General features: G+C 45.6%; 2 protein-coding genes across 4 annotated transcripts; one reads left to right on the top strand and one right to left on the bottom strand.

The window, feature by feature from the left end:
- Positions 1–324: 324 nt before the first annotated feature.
- pdk1 (pyruvate dehydrogenase kinase, isozyme 1) lies at positions 325–3447 on the top strand. The gene is made up of 11 exons (XM_037488447.2): positions 325–748; positions 963–1104; positions 1190–1261; positions 1339–1523; positions 1781–1876; positions 1976–2053; positions 2154–2218; positions 2337–2435; positions 2538–2648; positions 3021–3134; positions 3239–3447. The coding sequence occupies exons 1-11, from the start codon at positions 640–642 to the stop codon at positions 3377–3379; spliced, it is 1212 nt and encodes a 403-aa protein (XP_037344344.2). The 5' UTR covers positions 325–639; the 3' UTR covers positions 3380–3447.
- Positions 3448–4225: 778 nt separating this feature from the next.
- Positions 4226–21783, bottom strand: ppp1r9ala (protein phosphatase 1 regulatory subunit 9A-like A). Of its 3 annotated transcripts, none has more exons than XM_037488433.2 (20): positions 21612–21783; positions 19027–21077; positions 12849–12981; positions 12506–12626; positions 12110–12214; positions 11627–11756; positions 10790–10960; positions 10617–10670; positions 9968–10197; positions 9686–9782; positions 9474–9594; positions 9177–9325; positions 8409–8724; positions 8280–8337; positions 8120–8191; positions 7626–7827; positions 7411–7455; positions 6424–6540; positions 5347–5535; positions 4226–5181 (listed from the first exon to the last, which is right to left on the bottom strand). In XM_037488433.2, exons 2-20 carry the CDS (start codon positions 20905–20907, stop codon positions 5023–5025), a joined length of 4350 nt encoding a protein of 1449 aa, XP_037344330.2. In that variant the 5' UTR covers positions 20908–21077; positions 21612–21783; the 3' UTR covers positions 4226–5022. The 3 variants fall into 3 exon arrangements, with proteins under 3 accessions (XP_037344330.2, XP_037344329.2, XP_037344331.2); XM_037488432.2 differs by having other exon boundaries at positions 9177–9328; positions 21612–21782; XM_037488434.2 differs by lacking the exon at positions 7411–7455 and having other exon boundaries at positions 9177–9328; positions 21612–21782.
- Positions 21784–21963: the final 180 nt, after the last annotated feature.

Here is a 21963-nt window from a genome sequence, read left to right as displayed (position 1 = left end):
CGAACTAATAACAATATATAGTGTTTATTTAATTTAATATTTTGGTATTATTAACCATGCAATGATTTTACATACTATATGCATACATACATATAATGCCAATTATTTTCAAAATGTAATTTCTCTAAAATACTGTACACAATACAATTCATTTGTACTATCAAAAATATATCTAATTAAGTAAATATACCATAATGCATTGTCCATCCTTTTTTATATATTTTATTTAATATGTACCTTTTCCATTTATACAATAGGAGAATCCTATTTTGATCATCTAAATGTCTAAATGTATCTTAACGTAGTGTGAAGATACCCACTCCTCTTGACGCCGTCATGACTCTTTGTAGGGTTAGCTGGACGCGCGCCTGCTTCCCGCATAGCCTTCTTCCCGTGTTTACATTTAGTCTACACTTGTCAATAGACAATTGTAAACATTTTAAGACGACTATGGATTCACCAATTCCACCAAAACTACCGGTAACAGAACGTTGATTCCACTGACGTGTTTACGTGCTGCTGCCAACGTCAACATTGAAGCTAATGTCAAAGATTAGCTCACTACCTGCGTGTCGCAACTGTGCATGTCGCCAGTAATTCACGAACCGAACAGCACCGCGGAGCAATCGAGCCGCCACGATGAGGATTTTGAGGTTCTTGAGGAGCAGCGTGTCCGTGGGCAAGGACATCGACTATTACTCCAAATTTTCACCCTCTCCTCTCTCAATGAAGCAGTTTCTGGATTTTGGTAATAGTCTGTACACAAACACACACACACACAAACACATACACACATTTGTGCAACAGCCGTACAAATCTAATAACATAAACATTAAATTGCAACTTTGTCCTCATTGGCCTGTTGAACTGCCTCAGCATGCCCTGCGTGGCAAAATTACACTGTACAAAATTATTATTATTATTTAACAATAACATTGCCTGTTTTTGTTTACACCCTTCAGGCTCAGAAAATGCATGTGAGAAAACCTCCTTCACGTTCCTCCGACATGAGTTACCGGTGCGGTTGGCAAATATCATGAAGGAGATCAACCTGCTGCCAGACAACCTGCTGAGGACTCCATCGGTGCGGCTGGTCCAGGGCTGGTGCGCAGGCTTCCTCCTAATCGTCCTTCGAATGACGCCGATGCCGGGTAGCTTTTCTTGATAAATTGTGATGTTTCACGTGCAGGTACATGCAAAGTCTACAAGAGATCCTTGAGTTCAAGGACAAAAATGCAGGCGACGAGAAAGTCAAAGATGAGTAAGTGAATGAAAAAAAACGCTGCACGGTTCTGTTCTATTCGTGAAGATGATCTGGCGGCAATCGGTCCGTCTCAGTTTCACAGAAGCAGTGATAAGGATCAGAAATCGGCACAACGACGTGATTCCCACCATGGCTCAGGGAGTCGTGGAGTACAAGGAGACCCACGGCACGGACCCTATCGTCAGCCAGAATGTTCAGTATTTTCTGGATCGTTTCTACATGAGCAGGATATCCATCAGGATGCTGCTCAACCAGCACAGTGAGTAGACACTTCTCTAAATGGCCTGCACTGCGTCTTCTGGATGAGTGACAAACAAAATACTATATTCACTGATATCAAATTGCATATTTTAGTAACAAATGCTCGTGTATATATACAAAACAACATTTTTGGCAAATGATATTAGTTTAAACAGCTGGTTTGCTTCTGTCAGCTTTTTAACAATAAATGACAAAACAGTTTATAAGACAAAAAATGGGAGAGAATTGATTTTTTTAAGTGTGTCTTCACTCCAGCGCTCCTCTTCGGGGGCGATGTGAAGGTGAACCCAGCTCATCCCAAACAGATCGGCAGTATTGATCCAAACTGCAGTGTCAGCGATGTCATCAGAGGTGAGAGCACCAGCGTGTCATGACGTAGCGCTCACCGAGGTGGTCATACGTGGCCCCACCCTGAAAAACAAACATACAAACAACCCTCCTCCCCCGCAGACGCCTATGAAAACGCACGGAACCTCTGCGACCGGTACTACATGAACTCTCCTGAGCTCCTACTGGAGGAATTCAAAGGTAAAAAAAAGAAAAGGATGCACATTTCAAGCACTTATTACCTTCAGGAATGGATAAATATTGAGTCTAACCGTTCGCTCGTCCGGTTTGTCCCCGACAGTCCAACCCATCACCGTGGTCTACGTCCCCTCTCATTTATACCACATGGTCTTTGAACTTTTCAAGGTAGGGTTTGAATCTGTTTTTATTTAAACCCCCGACAGCCGGCTCACATGACACAGTTTGACGTCCCGCTGCTCTCTGTGTGCTCCACCCCCCCCCCCCCCCCCCCCCGCGGTTGCAGAACGCCATGCGGGCCACCATGGAGCTGTACGGGGACGCCATGGAGTATCCTCCCATCCACGCGCAGGTCGCTCTGGGAACCGAAGATCTGACCGTCAAAGTAAAGCCGCGCTGCCTTTAGCCAGTTGCCCCCCCCACCCCCCCTCCTCAAGAGAAAAGCCTACCAGTGTAAACTAAACAAGCCCGTGCGTTTGCTCTCCAGGTGAGCGATCGGGGGGGAGGCGTGCCGCTGCGCAAGATCGACAGGTTGTTCACCTACACGTACTCCACGGCGCCCCGGCCCCGCAGCGACGGCGCCCGCGCCGCTCCTCTGGTCAGTGCTCCCGGTAGAGGTCACATGGGCCGACGTGAGCTCTACTGACAGCAGACGTTATTATTTTTTAATAGAGAAGCACATGTGAAGTGTGTTTGTGTGTGTGAGGGGTTGAGATTGGGTGATAATATATACAGTATATATTTCTTTTTTTATATATTTTGTGATTCGAAATAATAGAGAATAATAAAGAAAAACACACCACTTTGCACCAATCTGTATATCCTGCTGTATGTGGATTGAAGAGGGGGCTTCTCATTATAGGAGCTTTTGTTACTGCATTCAAGCCGGTAAGTAGCCCATCAGCTCGTTCCAGACCTTCCTCCTGTTCACATTGTCTGAAACCATCTGCTCTGTTTTAACGGCGTCCAGGCCGGCTACGGCCACGGCCTGCCCATCTCTCGGCTCTACGCCCGCTACTTCCAAGGGGACCTGAAGCTGTACTCTCTAGAGGGTTACGGAACGGATGCCGTCATCTACATCCGGGTAATTGAGTTGTGCATGAACATGGTGTGTGTGTGTGTGTGTGCGTGTGTGTGTTTTTTATCTACACCGCGTTTTAACTTCCTCCGACCCAACCTTCTCGCCAGGCGCTCTCCACAGAGTCCATTGAGAGGCTCCCCGTGTACAACAAGTCGGCATGGAAACACTACAAGACGATCCAAGAGGCCGACGACTGGTGCGTCCCCAGCAAGGAGCCCAAGGACATGACCACGTTTCGCAGTTTCTAGAACCCCGCCGGGTGCGGCCCTGCAGCCCGGAGTGCAACAAAGGTGGTTTGGTGCCAAATTATTTTAAGTTTCCTTCTCACGTCTACTGTTACCATTGATGTTTAGGACTGGGACAAAGTATTTTTGAATAAATGTACCGCGCGATATATTATCAACCAACATTATGAATTACAGTATATCTGTTACAAACTAAAGTCAGCTGATGAAATCAGTTGAAATTCATTATTTTTGATGTGTCGAGAACAAACTAATTGCCATCACCTGTTAAACTATCAGCTTCGTTGGGGTTTAGAAGCTTGTCTTTTGCTCTACTGGTTTAAAGCTGCTCCTTTAAACCCGGAGCTGCTTTTATTTGAGATAAAGGTTGACATGTAGCTATTAGTGTGTGTGTGCAAAGCTTGTTCAGCTCATCTGGTTGCTGCTTGTTTTTAAAAGGGTTGGAATCTTCCGTTGATGAGTCTTATCTGTGTTTTTTGTGCATCAGTTGGATGATGTATACAAGCAACATGTGATCAAAACCATGGATTTGAAGTCTGTAAACAGATATTTTGCACCTTTTAGGAAAGCGGATAATTGCAATTCAAATTTGGAGTCTATATTTTATTTTTTATTGTGTTTGCAACACATTTAGTTTTATTCTTCCCAACAAGTTGTATCAAAGAGAAACATTTGGATTATATTATTAAGACTCAGCCTCCTCAAATAAGATATTCATTGTAACACTTGTTAGTTACCTGTATGAATCATGTTCAGTGGAGAATAAATACTTCAAAAGAGACCTGTGTATTTGTGTTTAACATCTCAATGAGGAGGAGGAGGAGGAGAAGAAGCAGCAAGCACGCCATCTAAAGTGAAAATGAGTTTATTGATGCTTGTACCAAGAGTTCCTCCCGTTGGACGCCGCGTAGAGGCCCCGGTGGATTCACCTCGTCCCTGCGTGATTCGTTTGCTGCTTTTTATTCGGTGAAATACCACAGCCTAGCTATTCTACTTAGTAGAAAAAAGGGATGCAGTATAAAATGAACAATGATATTTAAGTAAAAAAAGATATGCAGTTAATAAGCTCATGTATAAAAGTCATTTATACATTTAAAACCTTGTCACCCTTTGAAGCTTAAAAGACAAATATAGTGCTTGTATCTGAACTTTACAAGCGCTCCTGCAGAAGAGTCCATGTACACGGAAACAGGCAAGTTATACTAGCAAAAATATAAAATGCTGGAAAAGCAGTAGACAGTTGACTTCCATGGGTGAATGCATGCATGATCCACAACAACTACCATTTGATTCTTTCATTCTGAAAACATTTCTTTCTCTATAATTACAGCTTTGAGCTATTAGTGGTAAAAAGATGTTAGGATTCCATCTTGGTCAAGTCATTTCTCCTTTTTTTACATTCACCATTCTTCCTTTAAAATAGTTTGCGCTGACATTTGTTAAAACATTCCAGAGGGTCACTGACGAGAGAAGAATCAGGAGCCACTGCGTGAACGTCAATCAGTCGGGTCGCCTGGCAGTCACCTCTGTGCTTCTTGGTGTTTACACGGGAATGTCACCTCATGGCAACAAAAAGAGTAATAAACAAAGATGGCTGCTCGGGGATCTTCTAGTGATGAATGAATTCAGGGAGCGGCGCTGCTGACTCAGCAGACAGAGTCGGTGGTGGCCGGCGGCCTCCCGCTGCGCCGCCCCTCCTTCTCTTTTTTCTCTCTCTGCTTCTCCATCTTCTCCTGAGCCTTGCGCAAGTCCTTCAGCTTCTTCTTGACCGTCGAACGGTCGCTTTGACTTGACACCCCGAGGGCCTCAAGGGCGAAAAAACAAAAAGAAAAAGAACACAGGGTTAGAGCAGAAATTATACTACCATATTGTGGCCACGAGGTGGCAGCTAAAGGTGGACCGATGGGAAGAAAGAGGCTTTGTAGGATTCAAAAGAAGTCCTCATTACACCATCACATTTCTCCTTTTACCTTCAGCTTTTCACTGTCCAGGTTGAGGAGCTGTTGGCCGTCGACACCCTTGGCTGTGAATTCGGGGGTGTATTGGTCCATGTTCATGCCCATCAACCAGTGACAGACCTGTTGATTGGTCCATTCAGAGACGGGCCGGTTCTGCCACTGATACTCTTTCCCTGCAGCCACTGGTTCATCGTCCAAAGTCTACAGAGGACACAGAAGGACAATATAAAAGTATATTGATGGCTATTTGAATAATTTGAAATGCATCTTTCTGAGGGTTCCCGTGGATTCTGAAAGTCAGAGTGGGTTTCACCTGGTCGTGCTTCATGTCATGAGGTTGTACATTGAAAGGAGAAACAAAAGAAGAAATGCATAATTGGTGCTTTCTAACAATATAAAAACAGCGCTGCCATGTTGTTCTGTATGTGTTTGACAAAGTTAATCAATTTTCCTAAATACAATCATTAAACATCTTCTCTTTTACAGACACAAAATCACTTTATGGGGAGAATTTACTGATAAGTCGTTTAACGAAAGACCACAATAAAAAGAGTGAAGCCAAGCTGCAATATGTACACAAGAAACAAGAAGAACACAAAGTGCAAGTTCTATTGATCTAAACACAGTGTTGTGTATACATTTCTCAAGCCAGCACCAGGAGGACAAACGTGCACTGACATCACAAATATCACAATGACATTCTCACATACACATAGATCATATATGTTTTACACACTGGAAACTATGATGTCAGAGGAAACTGCTGCTGGAGCACCACTGAGCAGGCGGCAGAGCAGTCAACGTCGTCCTGTGGTCAGCCGAAGCTCGTAAACAACATGAAGCTCTGACGGTTTGACAGGAGAAAACATCACAGCCGACTTAAGAAAAAGCAAAGCCACAAGTCAGCCTGTGTTTGTTTTTAAAGCCAAAAGACACACGCACACACACACACACACACACACACACACACACAGAGCTGTGTCGGGGGAAGGCAGCGGCTCAAAGAGCATGCTTGAGAAATGTCCCCTTTAAGCAGCATCGAGGCGTCCCACGCGGCTTTTGTGACTGCGCAACAAGGAGAGCACTCACCTCACTGGAAGAGAAGATTAAAGTGTGTGTGCGCCCAGACAGATTGGGCTCAGCGACTAACCCCGAGGCGTCTGAACTGGGGCTGGCAGGGTTAGAATCATCTATGACTGAAAAACTCTGCAACAAGTGGAAACAAGGAGCGCATTTACTCAAGCGACACATCACGGAAACATCAGTTGTAAACCAGTGCAGGCCAAAAAACAAACACACAGCGGGGAAGGGTGAGAGCGGCGCTGCGTTATCGGGACAGATGATTAAACCCGGGGTTTCAGTGGCAGCTCTCCAGGTGATCGATTAGAGCGAGGAGTGACACTCAGTGGCACAACATTAAAGGCAATTAAGAGCAATCCACCACCAGAAGTACATCGACTACCTCTATACTACAGCAACGAAGTAGGCTACCTCCAATGAAAACACACAAGCACACAAAGCAGGTGTGGGGAAATGTTTTTCATTCAGTGGAGTGAAAGCTACGAGATTTGATTTTCAAGAGATTATTTTTAAATGCAGTCTAAAACTTAAACAGAGACTTGATTTTCAGACATAAATGTGGGTTAATTAGGAGTGATGGAAATTTGACCTAGACTTGCAGGCCACTGCACGTTGATATTAGGTTTATTTCAATTTAGCGTAAGAAATATACCATTAAAAAGGTGTTGTACTACTACATAAGTTAAATCGCAGCAGTTAGTGATGATTTTACACAAAAATCCTTAATAAAACTTTTTAGCTGGTGCAACAAGCCCCAGAGATTACGTTTGGTTCCACCAACGTCCTCTAACACAAGCTACAAAGCTTCTGAATGTGGGCAAAGAGAAAATTAGATAACAATAGTCCCACTGCAACACTACCACATACCCAGTTGAAATGAAAAAGGGGAATTATTCGTAGGATGTGCGTGGGTGAGAAATGACAAATTGCAGCAGTATTTGTTAGTAATGCTCTAGTGTGGCATCTAAAGGCAAAACAAAAATGCTTATACTGTACCAAATCTAATGAGCGACTGAATAAAGAGGACCAGGAGAGATTTGTCTGTTTGAAGGAAACACGGTTGAGTCAGATTAAAAGTCCACACGAGCGCAATGCACAAAGCAAATGGTCCTTTACATCATTTGTCCAGGTCGGGTGTCTTGAACTCATTAAACAGCTGGATGCTAAATCCTCGCTACGTCGGGTTCTTGTGCTCACAGGAAGTTACGGACCTTATTCTTGCGGTCCTGGCTCTGCTCGCTGCTGGTCTCGGTCGCGGCGTACGGCAGGCTGCTGCTGGAGGAGGAGGGCTCTCGGTCTCTGTCCCTCTCTTTGTCTCCAAACCAGGAGAAGGGCATACAGGTGGGGATGGAGGACATTGAATCGGCAGGAGACAGGTTCCCGCTGGACTCCTCCAGTAACTCTGCCGATCCCCTGGGCGACGGAGAATGGGAAGATTCAGCTTTAATACATCGTGTGCTGCATTACAGATGCCTCAGTAAGTGACGGATGAAAGAGGAAAGACTGCAGCTAGTTACTGGGTACAGGCCTTTGTGTCCATTGGTAATCCAGGCATAAGAAAAAAGATATTTATGTGGCAGTAACATCTACACCAACATGAAGCCATGGGTAACCCCAACAAATGCTGTGACCACAGCAATTCAGTCATTATCTGGAATGGTTGTCACCTTTGAATTGCTATAAAATAAGTAGAGTCATCACCAACCTGCTGTCTAAAGATGCTCTCATGGCCTCCTTATCATGTTTTTTTCCTTTGCCACCTGACTTCCGGAGACCTCTGGGAATGACCAGTAAAACAAAAATTGTTAAGTGGCGGGAAAAGATGGCGTCTTAGGAGACGAATGACAGTGAACTTGAAGTCTTACCCAAAGTCTGGAAATCTTCTTTTCGGTTTTCCAGCTGATGAGGCCTCATTTGTCTCTTCTACAATGAAACAAAAGGCTCAGTAACAAAGTACAGGCTGCTATCGTTGCCGCATCGCTCTACTTGCATACCTTTGAGCTCTTTGCTCTTCCCTTTTGACTCCCTCTTCTTCACATTGCGCATTAATCCAGAGGGGGAATGTGGGGACGAGGGGTCTTTTGGACTGGACAAAGAGACACTTCCACTGCTTTCAATACCGTCTCCCTGTGATGGGGACAGAGACGGGCTGCTGGAGAGCTCTGCTTTACTCCTGGATCCGTCCCTGTTCTCCCCTGCATCCTCTTTTTGTCCATTCCCAGGATAGCAGACGGGCACCGGAAGATACAAGCTCTCCTGGATGGACCTCCTCCTCCGGGGAGATTCCTGCTCCTCCTCTTCATCTGTTTCCTATAGGGAAAAAGCGAATTATTTATGAGGACCAAGCAAGGAGAAAGGGATACTGGCTCGTTATATAACTTAAAGCTCTGCTCCTTAGTGCTGATCGGCTGAGTCATGCACACACACGTTATTAAAAAGGTGCATTACTAATTTGTTCCATCAAAAAGACATCCGTTCCCTCTTGTGTTTTAGAGCAGCTGTGAGCATCTTACGGCACTTCCCTTTTTAGGAGAAAGGCCACCTCAAGAGTACAACACTGAGCTGTGCTTGCTTTGAAGTGGCAAGAAAACAGGTCAGTGGCAGAAAAAGGGGCAGCAAAGTTGTCTGCTAGCATCACTGGAATGTTATTGTTCAGCTCACATTCACAAGGTCAACCATGGCCTCGGGGGGGCTGAGCGCTCGGTCCAATCAAATGCTCCCTCACCATAGCAACGCATCACTAATAGATGTTCCTGGCTGACCTGAGTGTGACCTGAGGCCACCGTCAGGTGGTCCTTCAGTTTGTTCCGGGACGGAGGCTGGCGTTTGGCCCTCTGCGCCAGCAGGCCTCTTGCTTTGTGCGCACTGGTGTCCAAGCGCTCGGTCTCCGGCACCAACTCGTTCCAGTCTTCTTCTATGCGGGAAGAAAACCAACAAACCTACCCAGTAAGTCACAGGACGGTGTGCACAGTTTTAAATCATTCACCAGGGTCACCGGAGTTTATGACGTGGTCTTGTAAATGTTTGACGGATCACACATTTCATCTCATTCTTTGTACCGAGTGGTGAGTCCACAGACTGCGCGTTGGCGCCCGGGTCTCGACCGGTTAATCTCTCGTCTGGGATGTGGCCGTTTAGTCGCTCCTCGTCCGAGGCCCCTCTGGACTCCAGCACAGCTATCTGTGGATCAGAGGACATCGGGCTCATTCCAGTGTCACTAGCAGGTCCGCTGTGGTGTGTGTTCTTGGTATTCTTCGGGCCGTGGTCTTACCCTCTTCTGCAAGCTCTCCAGCTGCTCCTTATACCACTTGTCTTTTTCATCTAGAATTTTTCTCAGCTCCTCCTCTTTCTTCACAAAGTCTATCTCTCTGAGGGGGGGTCACACATAGAAATGTGGTTTCTCTTCAGTCCTTCAGCTCGTAAACACGTTCTAATTAATGTGGCCCTGACTACACCATTACATTCAAAAAAGTGAAATCCGATCATATACCTCCGTCAAACAGCGTTGAGCCCTCCCATCTGTAAAGCATTTGGTAACCCGAGACCAACTTACTTCTGCTGGTAGTCCTTAAGCAGTTTCTTGGCCTTGTTGTACTTCTTGTCCAGCGTCTCATGCTGGCTCTGAGTCTCGGCTAGTTGCTCATTCACAATCTTACACAGACCCTGAGCTTCCAGCCAGTAACTCTCCAACTTCAGCAATTTGTCGTTACTATCCTCGATCTTCTGCTCCAGTGCAGACTCCCTCGCTTCCCACAGCGATCGATCCTCCTCAGATGCACGTAGCTGCACAGACATTAGTGACCCGTGTTGCTCATAGTATCAAATTGTAATTTAGAAGAAACAAGTCTTGTATGGTGTCTGCTTGGAGTATGACTCTGTTTTCTTCAACAGCATACAGTGTATGCAACAATTCACATTATTTTATCCAAGTGATTGTCGAGAGGTCTTCTCAACTATTTTAGAATTAATAATCACTCACTGGAGGTACATAATAGTTCAAAGTTCAGAGGCAAAAAGGCTGCAAGGAAACAATAAAAGGTCCAATATATGTACAATATAATTACTGATTGAAGAAACTCCTGCTAATATGAAGTCTCTTGTGTTTTTTATATCACTCTACGTGGAATTTGTATTTAGTATATCATGCATATATTATTCTTGTACGTTATGTGAATATCTTGAATATTGTAAAATCGCTGTACCTTTTCCTTCAGTTGATTTATTTCTGCTGCAGCAGTGCTGTGTTTGAGCTGCAACTAAGGAACAGAAAATAGGAAAATAGATTTGGTTACACCCATTGCCGTATGTTAATCTCCGGCTGTCGTCACATCATTTTACATCACAATAGACCGAATGTAATGGTGAGGGGGGATACCTCTTTGAACTTGAAGACCATCTGAGAGCCGTCCATGTTGGTCGGCATGAACAGCGCCTCTGTGTCGGGCAGCTCATACAGCTCCACGTTCTGCCCAGCGGTGAAACTGGAGCACAAAATCCTCTCATCCACCTCCTCCTCCTCATCGTAGCGCTCTTCCTGACACTCCTCCTGACACACAACGTCACACATGGCATCACACACTGCAAACATTGACACACCCTACATGGCAACAACACTCCCGAGCGGCACAGTTGACCACAGTCGGGAGGGGAACACTTATCGATTCATCATGACCAAACGCTGGAGAGTTGCCTCATGGAGGCTTTGTGGGACGTCTGCAGCCTCCAGCGCCTAAACACGAACAATGTACCTCCCTGGATACCAAGACTTAGCACATCTACACCACTTTGCATAAACCCCGGATCACTTGGAAAGCGCTTCCACTGCCATGGAAAGTTATGCAACATTCCCTCACTCATATAATCTCTGCTGGGCCTCTCTTTAGTAAAACAGGAGATTGGCTACTGAAAGATCACAAAACAAATATTTCACAACTCTGCCAGACAGACAGAGGCCGACTGCAACTTCCAGCACAGCAGAATGGGGACACGTGAATGATCTGCAGCCAGCTTTTTTCATTTCCTGTTACAGCTGGGTGGGATTGGAGTAGGTGTGGCATAGAGGGCTAATGCCAACATGTTTTTTTTTTTCTTCCACTAGTTCAGTTTGCATATTTTTTTTACCTGCTTCAGAAGCCTTTTTTTGGAATACACTGGCTTACACACCATTCCTTATGGTGAAGCAGTGGCTGGGCCCTCTCACCGGCTAACTCACCTCCTCTGTAGAGTGTTCGTAGTGGTCTTCCAGATGTTGTTGCTGCTGGTTCTTCTCTTGCTCTAATGTCTCAGTTATGAGGCGGGCCACCTCGCTTTGAGTGCCTGGCTGTTCCCGTCCAATCGAGAACCTGTTTCATAGAATGTGTTGCGTTAGCGTGCCATGAAATTGAATATTTTACATGTTGGCTGTAAATAACCTCTGTCGTGTCTTACATGCAAACAGGGAAATTCAAATTTGGAAATGCAATGTAGTTGTGATCCTGTCATGTGTGGGTGTTTCATTTCAAATCATTAAAGTGCCACCGCGCTTTGTGTTTGCCATTTCACTCACACATAAACAATCATTTAGGGCCTTTGGACTCTGAAGAGATGAAAAAAGACTTGACTGTTGACCACTTCTTTGCTTATCGTGATAACAGGGGCTCAATGCGGTAATCTACAAGAAGTTTTCAATAAGGTTGGTTTTAGGCTTTGAGCTGACCTCACTGTGCCTTTGGTGTTCTTCAGGACGGTTGCAGCAAACAGTTGGGTGACGCCCACCAGACTGACACCATCCACCTCCACGATCTGGTCATTCACCTGTATGCTACAGACGCAGATGAGAAGAGTTATGAGGACAGGTTTTCCCAAGCATTTCCACAGTAGAATTATGGAAAAAAAGCAGCTGGGAAACGGAAGTAGCAACTTTTCTGTTTAGCTTCCTTGTGCGGTTATGAATAAATAGGGCTTTGTGCCTTGTGAGTGACTGCGCCTTTTGAAATGAGCAATATCAAAAATGCAGTGTGCAGTGAGTGTATACAGTGTTTGTATGTACAAACTACAGCCAAACCACCACCAGTGACAATACTTAAATGTGAGCACCAGTGCTTCAACTCACCGTCCATCGTTCTCAGCTGCCCCTCCCTCGGTGATGGTTTTCACAAAGATTCCCAGCTTCTCCAGTCCCTGGTCAGCTCCCACTCCCATTCCAATGATACTGATGCCCAGTCCATTTTCTCCTGAATACGATACAATCATGAAGATTTTTAAACGGTGCTTACAAAAAGACTCAAATCCACAGGCTTATGCCCATAACACTCCGATATATAAAGATGCAATATGGTTAAGATGAGTAACTGTGTGGATTGTAGACTATACAATATTTGGAGACTATACAATTTAACCTTGTGCTGCTGGTCACAAAGTTGTTTAAATACCTCCAGTGTTGCTTGAAAACTCACCTTTCTCAATCTCAACAGGGAACACATCCATCTTCTCCACCCTCTTCTCCAGCTCGTACTCTGCAGAGGCTGCGACTGGATCCACATCATCATTGCGCCGATCATAATCCTCATTGGAGAAGGTACTGAACACCTGTGACGTTGAAAATGTCAAGCGCATAGCTTCAGTAGGCCAGCTTCTGTGTCAGACAGGTTCACGTTGAGGGGCATCTATGTGTCTGACAGAGATTATGACCTTCAGTTGATCTAACCGTATGGACCGCAGCGTCATCTCTAGTGAATAACGTTTTGCATTTTTAATGAAAAGCTTTAAGAGTCACACTTTTTTTATTAGATGTATAAACACTGAACCCTTTCCCTCCTTCGAGGACTTTCAACAGTTTTAAGACGTTGTGAACTTTGCAGGCAGCCCTCCCAAATCCCCAAATGGGTCCCAGAGGCTGTTTTCTGTTTGGAATTATAAAAGCTCATAGACACAGTACAGCAGAACACGGGCAACGAGGAAAGTAGGGCACAGCTGGGCACAGCGGAGCAATGGATGGAGCAAAGATCAATGTTCAGAGGCGACAAGTGTGGCCAGCGGCACAGTGAAAAGACATATACTAAAGAACATGAGCCAGTACTCATCACCAGCCTGGAGTGACATTACATACAACACTATTTACCTTCAATACCTATGATACCAAACACACATTGCATTCTTAATCCACTCCAAACAACAATTCATCTGCTCACCTTTCTTTGATTAATATTGAAATCCGGAAATGTACTAATGGGCAAAAGTAAATTATATCGTTATCAGGGTGTCTTCAAATGTAATCTCGTAAAATGAAGATTGGTCGATATCCTTGAATAAATAGTTATTTGATGAAGACGTTTTCACTGCTTCATACATATAATATAGATTAGAGAGAGAATTAGGACCTGTCTAAGCCATAATACATCATCACAACAACTCATGGCAAGATTTGTTTAAATAAAAATAAAAAATTTAAATGGCTAATTATTTGAATAGTGTAACTTATAAAAGTTAAGGATAAAATGACCTCATGGAGGGTGAAGTGATTTAAGGGAAAGAAAATGGTTACGTAACTACATGACGGACGGATTTTTTGCTTAAATAAAACATTAAAGTTAAATAAATAACAAAGCTTATTAAAATAAATGTTACAATCCTCACAGAACAATGAGAAAAGCACCAGTCAGTGAGACTAGTTTTAGACATTGTTGATGACAAGTAGATTACAGTTAGGCAGACTCCATTAGAGGCTAATGGCTGATAATAGTACCATTACCCATACTTGATCATCATTAGTCTTAATCTGGGTGGGGTTATGGTGAAAATGGAGGTGGTGCTGACTGAGATACTACCAAGTATAACATGGCTCCTCTGTGCATGTGAGGATAGCAGGCTTACTAGTTTGATGGAGCAACACAAGAGTTCTCTCCTGGAAATAAAACCGAGGAAAGTTTGACGACATGGAAAAACATATGAGCCGCAGGTAGAATATGAACAAAATGAAAGAATAAAGTGGTTTTCCTATTGAACTCTGGCCAGGCTTCATTCTGTTCTATTGAATTGTATGAATGACCTAAAAAAGAAAAATATAAAAAAAACATAACAATTTGAAAGCATGACAGAGGCAGTGTATATAGGGCATACGTATCGTTGTTGAAAACGGCTTTGGATTGTTTCTTGAAACACAAGGTCAGAATCCAATGGTATGTGGCATGTGCCTGAATGAATACTCATTAATGTGATTCCATCTTTTGTATCATATTTAGAGAAGAACCAGAACCAACCGAACCAACCAAAAAGATTAGAAGCTTGAGGATCACACACACTGCTGCAGCGCTGTGCAGACAGGAATGCTATTCATGGGGCCTCGACCATTCCACCTACCCGAGGGGGCCCTCGTCTGAATCCTCCTCCTTCCTTTCACGCTCAATGACAAACAATTAAAAAATAGCACTGAAAACTTCAGAAATAACCAACAAGGTTTTGTCCTTGCGCGTTGAAGCTCATTTTGGACGTCTCTGAACAACGAGCGTGAAAGGGCCTCTATAAAAAAAGAACGACACAGCCCATCAACGTCGGATTCAGATCGTTAAAAACTAGAGCAGACAGAAATTTCATTAAAGATGAAAGACGCTTCTCCAGTTTCCACTTTGGAGACTTTAATTAAGCGTTGAAAATGTAGGCTAATAGAATACAGGAAGTCCCTCTGCGTCCTCGGCATGGAGCGAGCAGCAGCAGTCGGATTGGCCCCTTCTCCTCGACTTGCCCACAACTCCAAAGACTGACTTTCCCGTTGGCATGGTTTCACAGGCCCTTTTCAAACAATGTTCTTCTTTTTTAGAAATGTAGTCACTCAACAACTGTTTCAAACAAAAGTCTCTCCCCCCCCAAACAACTACATCCACACGGCTATGTTTTATTTTGATTAAATAAATACTTGCTTTACGTTTATGCCGAGCATCAAAACTACTCCGGGGTTTTAGAGCCCCTTAAATGGAGATGTTAGAAAACGCTGACTCTTGAGCCCCACAGAAACAGTAAAGCAGACCCTCTGGTACATCCACCCTCTGCGGGAAGTCAAACATCAGCCTTGGTTAGCGATCTACTGCGAGACCAAAGCGGTGCTCGTATGGACGGAGATTGCTTTCTGTTTTAAAAAGCCACTTCAAACAAAGGGTCCAGATCTCCATATAAATCATTTTTCCTGTCACTCAGGTTCTGATGTGGGTCAACTGACTGCTTCACTATCTTCATATTCCGGTTTCCACCAACACTCGCGCCCTGCAGTACGTGTGGGCCATCTTTTGACAACTGTCCTCTGATCATGAGGAGGAACACATGCCCACACCCGAACCAAAAATGCTTTCCATATTCCCCTCATTCCTCTCCCCACAACAGAGCACCAATGTGGGAAATAAGTCAGCAGCTGCGAGGGAGGGCAAACCAGAGAGGTTTCTCGCCAGTGCAAATCCGAGGTCTGACCAGTGGACCCCCCGTCCACTGGGGGGGGGGGGGGGAGCTCGTACTGTACGCAGGCCCAGCTAAATGACAGTAAACCCAAACACGCAGTGAGAGCGGGCTGTGGTCGCAGCTCACCAGGGGAAATAAGACCCGTGACCCGTTTTTTAGACGCAGTGTAAACACAATAAAAGTAGTACTGTATGTGTACCCTTTTAAATATCAACACTTAACTTCTCAATGACTGCCCGTCAGAGGTATGACCTCCAGCAGGAGGAGGTGGAGTCGGACAGGAGCAGACTGCTATAATAGAACTCCATTTCCAAAAGGAGTGCAAACTAAAACAGGTTAAACGGGTTTGTGTTCAAAGGTGACACAAAAGCTATTCTTGTCCTGATCGTTTTGCCGAGAACGTAAAAGACACATAATTACTGTCTAATCACATAGTCAAAGCGTTTCAGGCAATCACAATCAGCGCCGCACTTGTCCTGTGCCGAGCTTCTTAATGGACAGCATTGAGCGGGCTGCATTAGTATTCCGCCCAGCTCTGTCCCAGAGTCACCCGATCGTCCAGGTGGCTCCAGGGAACCCAGATCCCACAAGGCGAGGGCCTGTCTGCTGAGTGGGTGAGGGCGGAGCCTCGTCGGACACATTCCTCTGCCCAGCAGAAGGCCTATCTCAGATAGGAAATGGAAAGCATAACACTGTGGAAGGATGGGTTGGTTACAGGGGCCAGAGTCCAAATGTGGAGGTCGGCCCTTTTGATGTTCACGGATGACGTCAGACGCACTAATTTCAGATAAACTTGCAGCGTATGTAAAAAATACCAGGGGAGGGAGGGGGGGTGTTAGGGTTGTGATTTGTACCCTCCAAGATTCATAATCACGTAAACTGGTGTTTAAGACTTGAGAAATACCACTGGGCACCCAGCAAACTCTTGTAATCTGGCTCCACATTAATGTCAACAAACCTTGGAAAAAAATTTGAAGCCTAAAGGACAAAAGGACAAGACATCAATGTGGACGGTAATCATCTACGGTGAAACCCCAAAAATGGGATTCTTTCAGTTAGAATGAACTATTGGATTCTCCTGACCAAAAACTCCTGGTGGTACATTCTTTGGCTGAGCGAGGGCGGGGCAAAGAAGCAGGTGCGGATCCCAAAATTCTGACATTTTTTCTTTTCAGCGATGGTGAACTGGTTCGGACCAACATTGGCAGACAGAAAATCCAAGACAACATCCGTAGCAACCCACATAACCACTTTACTAAAAGATGACTGAGCAGATAACACGCCTACAGTGAAAGGCATTAATCATTCAACGGCTCTTGGGTTCAGATTAAGAGGAAACACTAAACTGTAAACTGCGTAGAAAAAGATTTAAATCTCTCTCTGGATGAAGGTATGGTTTTGACACATCAATATTAAAAGCGTGGTTTTCATTTGCAGTTACAGAAGCTAACAGTGTAATGCCAAAGACTTGATCAGTATCTGCAGTAGTGCAATATTAATACTGCTCATAGAGCCAGAGGGTACTTCTGTACTGACACAGCAGCAAAATTGGATTGCACTCAGCGAGTGTTACAAAATAATCATATCACAAAACATAAAATAGGTTTCAGGGCCTTTTTAACGCAACCCTGCAGTACAGTAAACATTCAGGGTATTTTTTTTAACGCACAAAAGCAATTACACGCTTATTCCGTTCAGCAACCAGGAAGGGGGTAGTAGCTTGACAGAGGACTTTCACTTTGAGGACTTATTGAGAATGTGCGCACTAATCCTGACGGTTCTGGGAAGCTTAAACTGAACAAGTCCTTGACTTGAAAAAGGAGGACCCTTCTTCCACACAGAGCACCTCCTCTGTGGAGAAGATGTGGGATGACGTCGGGACCTAATCCCGTCAGGAGCAAGAGGCACAAAAGCATAGCCTCTCTCCTTTTTTAGCTGCGACTCAAGAGCACCGGCTGTGCCTACCAGACTGTTGAGAGCGATGCGGTGCTGGCTGGAGGCCGAGGCCACAGGTAGAAAAGTTTGTGGCCGAGGGACATTCCTCTGACTTAATTGGCCAACGTGCATTCCACGTAGCCTTCATCTTTAATACAAGTGCCTGATACTGTTTTGACAAATCTCTCTGAAACTGACTTTTTTTTGGACCTCCTTATTTCACACTTGTTGATTTGTTGTTTCATACTTTTGTCCTTTACTTTAGTAGAATATGGCCTGTGGGTCAAAAGCTGTCTGACTCCCTTTAACATAGTAAACATATACAAAATAAATATGTATTTAATGAGAACTTGTTACCTATTATTAGCTCATATAATACTACAATACAACAACCACCCCTTGCCTCAGCTTTATCTGTCTTGCATAAAGTCTCCCTCACATGCTTTGTAAGAGCAGTATGGGACATATTGTAGTAATATTGTTGTGTTTATCTATGTCATGGCTTTACTTTGGACAGAATAGGCACACTGTTGTTTGTGTCCAATCAGAGGTCAGCTTCTGGTCCCCTCTCCCAGGACCCCCAGCATGGGTGACTGATGGGATGGAATGGGGGGGGGGGGGGGGGGGTCCACACCCAACTTAAAAACCATTTGGAACATCACAAGCAACAGTCAAAGCACCAACATCAACATCAATCATATTTAAAAAATATTATTCTGTCAACTAACAGACTCTAAAACCCATTTGCAGCATTTCATCAATGAAGACAAATGTCCTACTGAATTCTAACACGAGTCATTTTACAGGAAAGAAACAGACAGCATGTCCTTCTGTTCTTCCTATTAATCAATCCCTGAATTCCTTATTTCTGTTTTGGAGAGAAGTGAAAAGTCCCTAATGATTCATCAACAGAGGGAAACTAATCTAAATGAGTAAAAACACTCACGCAGTGTGGTGACTCACTCAGGCAGCCATGTTTTTGTCTCTCGTGCCTCTACCCGTCTCACACTACCTGCCTCTCTGGTCACAGAGATTAAATTCAACCATAGCCTTCCTGGTCTCAAACTGGGAAGATGATACAGTGCAGCAGCTGTGACGTCAACTTGCCCGACGAGAGCGCTCCTTCCCGGCCTCCACTAATTGGCCTTTGCGTCTGCGGGGCACACCTGGGTCATTATTGCGGGTGGTTTATAAATGACGCTGCGATGCGTTTTCAACCCCTCGGACGTAAACAACACAACTCGTCGTACTAACCTGAATGGGCTCCGTGGAGAACTTGATCTTCCTCCTGGGGAGAGGCTCCTCCTCGTCTGACAGACCAGTGGTCTCGTAACATTCGTCATAATCCCGATACATTCGATCTTCCTCCTCTTCGCCGTCATCATCATCTTCTTCTTCTTCATCATCCTCCTCTTCTCTGAGTATCTGATCTACATCTCTGTCATCCACAAATGCTGCATTCTCAATACCGTACACTACTGGTGAGGCTCTATCCGGGATGATGTGGCCCACCTGCTCCTCCGGCTCACTCTCCTCCTCTGCGACCTCATCGTCCTCCTCGGGGTAATTGTCAACATCTCGGCTGCTCACAGCTGAAATGTCTTGCTTTTTCAACAGAAATCGCTCGTCGTCCTCTAGGACTGTACCATCAACCGCGGTCTCCGCTGTCCTTTGAGTCTCTTTTGCAACATCTCTTGCCAAGACACGATGAGCCGGGTTACTGCTTGTTTTTTCTGTCGCAGGGGTCCTTTTCCGGTTTGTCGTTAGGTCGTCTTTGGGGCTTTGCCCCCTCTGCCCCTCAAACACATTATTGTCTATGTTCTCGTTCTCGTTTTCCTCACTCTCCGAGGACTCGTTCTGAACCACCACCAGTTCTGCCCGCACCACGCCCACCCCCCTGGAGTCCACTGATGAGGTCTGGCTGGACGGCTTGTCCGTTGTAGGACTCCTGGCCTTTTCAGGGTATATAGGCCTGTTGGTGTTTTGAAATCCACCAGCTGATGGAGGAGGCGGCTTGGCGTCCCTTGGGGGCGGACTATCTGTATTGCCTTCATCAACAGATGTCCTACTAAAACCACCACTGGATGATGAAGAGTGTTTGCAGCCATGGCTAACTGGGCTCGATTTCTCTGGTGAGAGGGGTCTGTGGCCGACCTCGGTAGCTGGAGAGTTAGATTTGTTTGCGATGGTTGCTTTAACAATGGACGCCTGTCTGGTAGTGACACCAGCGGTCTGGGAGGTGTTCTTGTTGGTGGCGTCAGTCGCAGGCGTAAACTTAGTGGCTTCTTTAGAAGTAGGGTTGTGGAAGGTGTCCTTTGTTGGAGAGAAAGAAATGTCTTCGGTGGGACTGTGTTGTTTCGCGGACGCCACCCTTCCCTTTGCAGGAGCGGCGTTGTTGTCTTCGAGGTCATTCTCTGCCACATAATTATCCAACCTTTTGGATATGGGTCCTGCATTCAATGACCCTCTAGACGCATTATTTTTCTCACTATCGGCCTTCTCATCCGGTTGACATTTAACTGTTGATTTAAGATTTTGCTCTGATTTGACAGTGGTCTCGGAGGAGCCCGATGCTCTCTTCGTGCATTTCCCCTCATCAGAGGAACTTCCGAGGGACAAACGGGTCACTCCTCTGCTTGGAGACTGCTTTTCGGCAGCAGGCGGCTCTTTGATGCCCCTTTCAAAGAGTTTTCTGGTCACAGAAAACTTTTCTGCCAAAGCCACTTTGTCAATCTCAACATCTTCCCCCTTCGGCGTTTTATCTACATTTTGTGACTCTGGGCTTGTGGCACTGTTGAGGCTAACTCTGTGAGTGTTGACTGGAAATTGCAGCTTCGTCGGGGAGACAAGTGACACGTCGGGCTTTGGGGTCACTTTGCCCTCTTGGCACTCCTGTTGTTGACCGTCCATCTGCAGGAATATGTTCTTTATCTTGTTCACTCTGGTCCCAAAGGGCCTCCCCCTCGAGTCCTCCCGGGTCTCGCTTGATCCATTCGTGTACGACTTGGGATCGCTCTCGGACTTCGACCCGTCAAAAGTGCACTTGATGGCGTGGAAGTCAGACTTGTATGCATTTCTGTGAGGGGATGCGCTCCTGAGGGTCCGCTCACCTCCTTTGTTTTCTGCTCTGATCATTTTCTTTGCTTCTTCCGACTGCGGCCCTAACAGAAAAATCCGGCTTCAGAGAGACTGATGACTATTTGTCGGTGAACTATTATCGCTCAAGTTTACAAAGGTGCTGCCATCGGTCCGGTCGGAGCTTCTTCGGAGTCGCTGTCTCAGCTACAGACTCACAGCGAAGGCGTCTAAAGAGAGAAATGGCGGCCGTTATTAGAATAGTCAATAGAATATGCTAATACAGACACTATCATCTCACTCTGCCTAACGTGCGCATTCAACACGAGTGAAAACAGGCGCATATCTTTCTGTATGCAAATCAGAACAGCGTGAAGTCCTGCTGAATCGCGGAGTGGAAAGTTAGAGCGTGACGGCAAGCCGTGTGTGACGTCACGCTCCTCAGCGGTTCCCAGTAACGTGCACACGCGTTACCTAGCGCCACATCAAACGGCTCTAAAGTTAAACTTCGACCGGCGAACAACTTGAAGCGAACATGCGCTCAATTCGACCAGACGAGCAGTGTCAGCAGCGCGGCGGTTACATCACAGTTAGTAATAAAAAATGAGGCGAAACTATGTTAAAAGTTGCTGGGCTAGCCGCGACCAAAGCGCCCCGGTCGGGACAATTCATGGCGGCGTTTCAAGTCCGAGCCGTTAAAAAAAAACGTAAACTCCGGGCTCCCCACGCGTCAACTAAGGTGAACAACTTTGAAAAGCTCTCACCTCCAGCTTGCTTCATCGCGTTTGGCGCCGCGGTGGTCCACTTATTACACTCTCAAACTTGTCCCTTTCTTCCTGCTCACCGCCATCACTCCTCGCTCCCGCAGCGTTTTGGTTTTTTTTCTCCCTGCGTCCTCCTCCTCGCACTTCCAGACCTGTCGCGGGGCGCGCGCGTCTCGTGTGCGCGCCGCGGCCCACGAGAACAGAGGGATCGCGGGGACGCGCACACATTCCAGGACTGTAACCCACCACCACCCACCGCTCCCCTCTTTTCTCCAGAGAGACACGAGGAGTTGCAGGAGAAAGCCGTGGGAACAAGCGCGCTGTGTATTTGAGCTCACCTAGACCTCTGCAG

Source organism: Pungitius pungitius, chromosome 10 (genome assembly GCF_949316345.1).
Source record: "Pungitius pungitius chromosome 10, fPunPun2.1, whole genome shotgun sequence".
In the NCBI taxonomy this organism is placed as follows: domain Eukaryota; kingdom Metazoa; phylum Chordata; class Actinopteri; order Perciformes; family Gasterosteidae; genus Pungitius; species Pungitius pungitius.
This window is presented reverse-complemented; position numbering and strand designations above follow the sequence as displayed.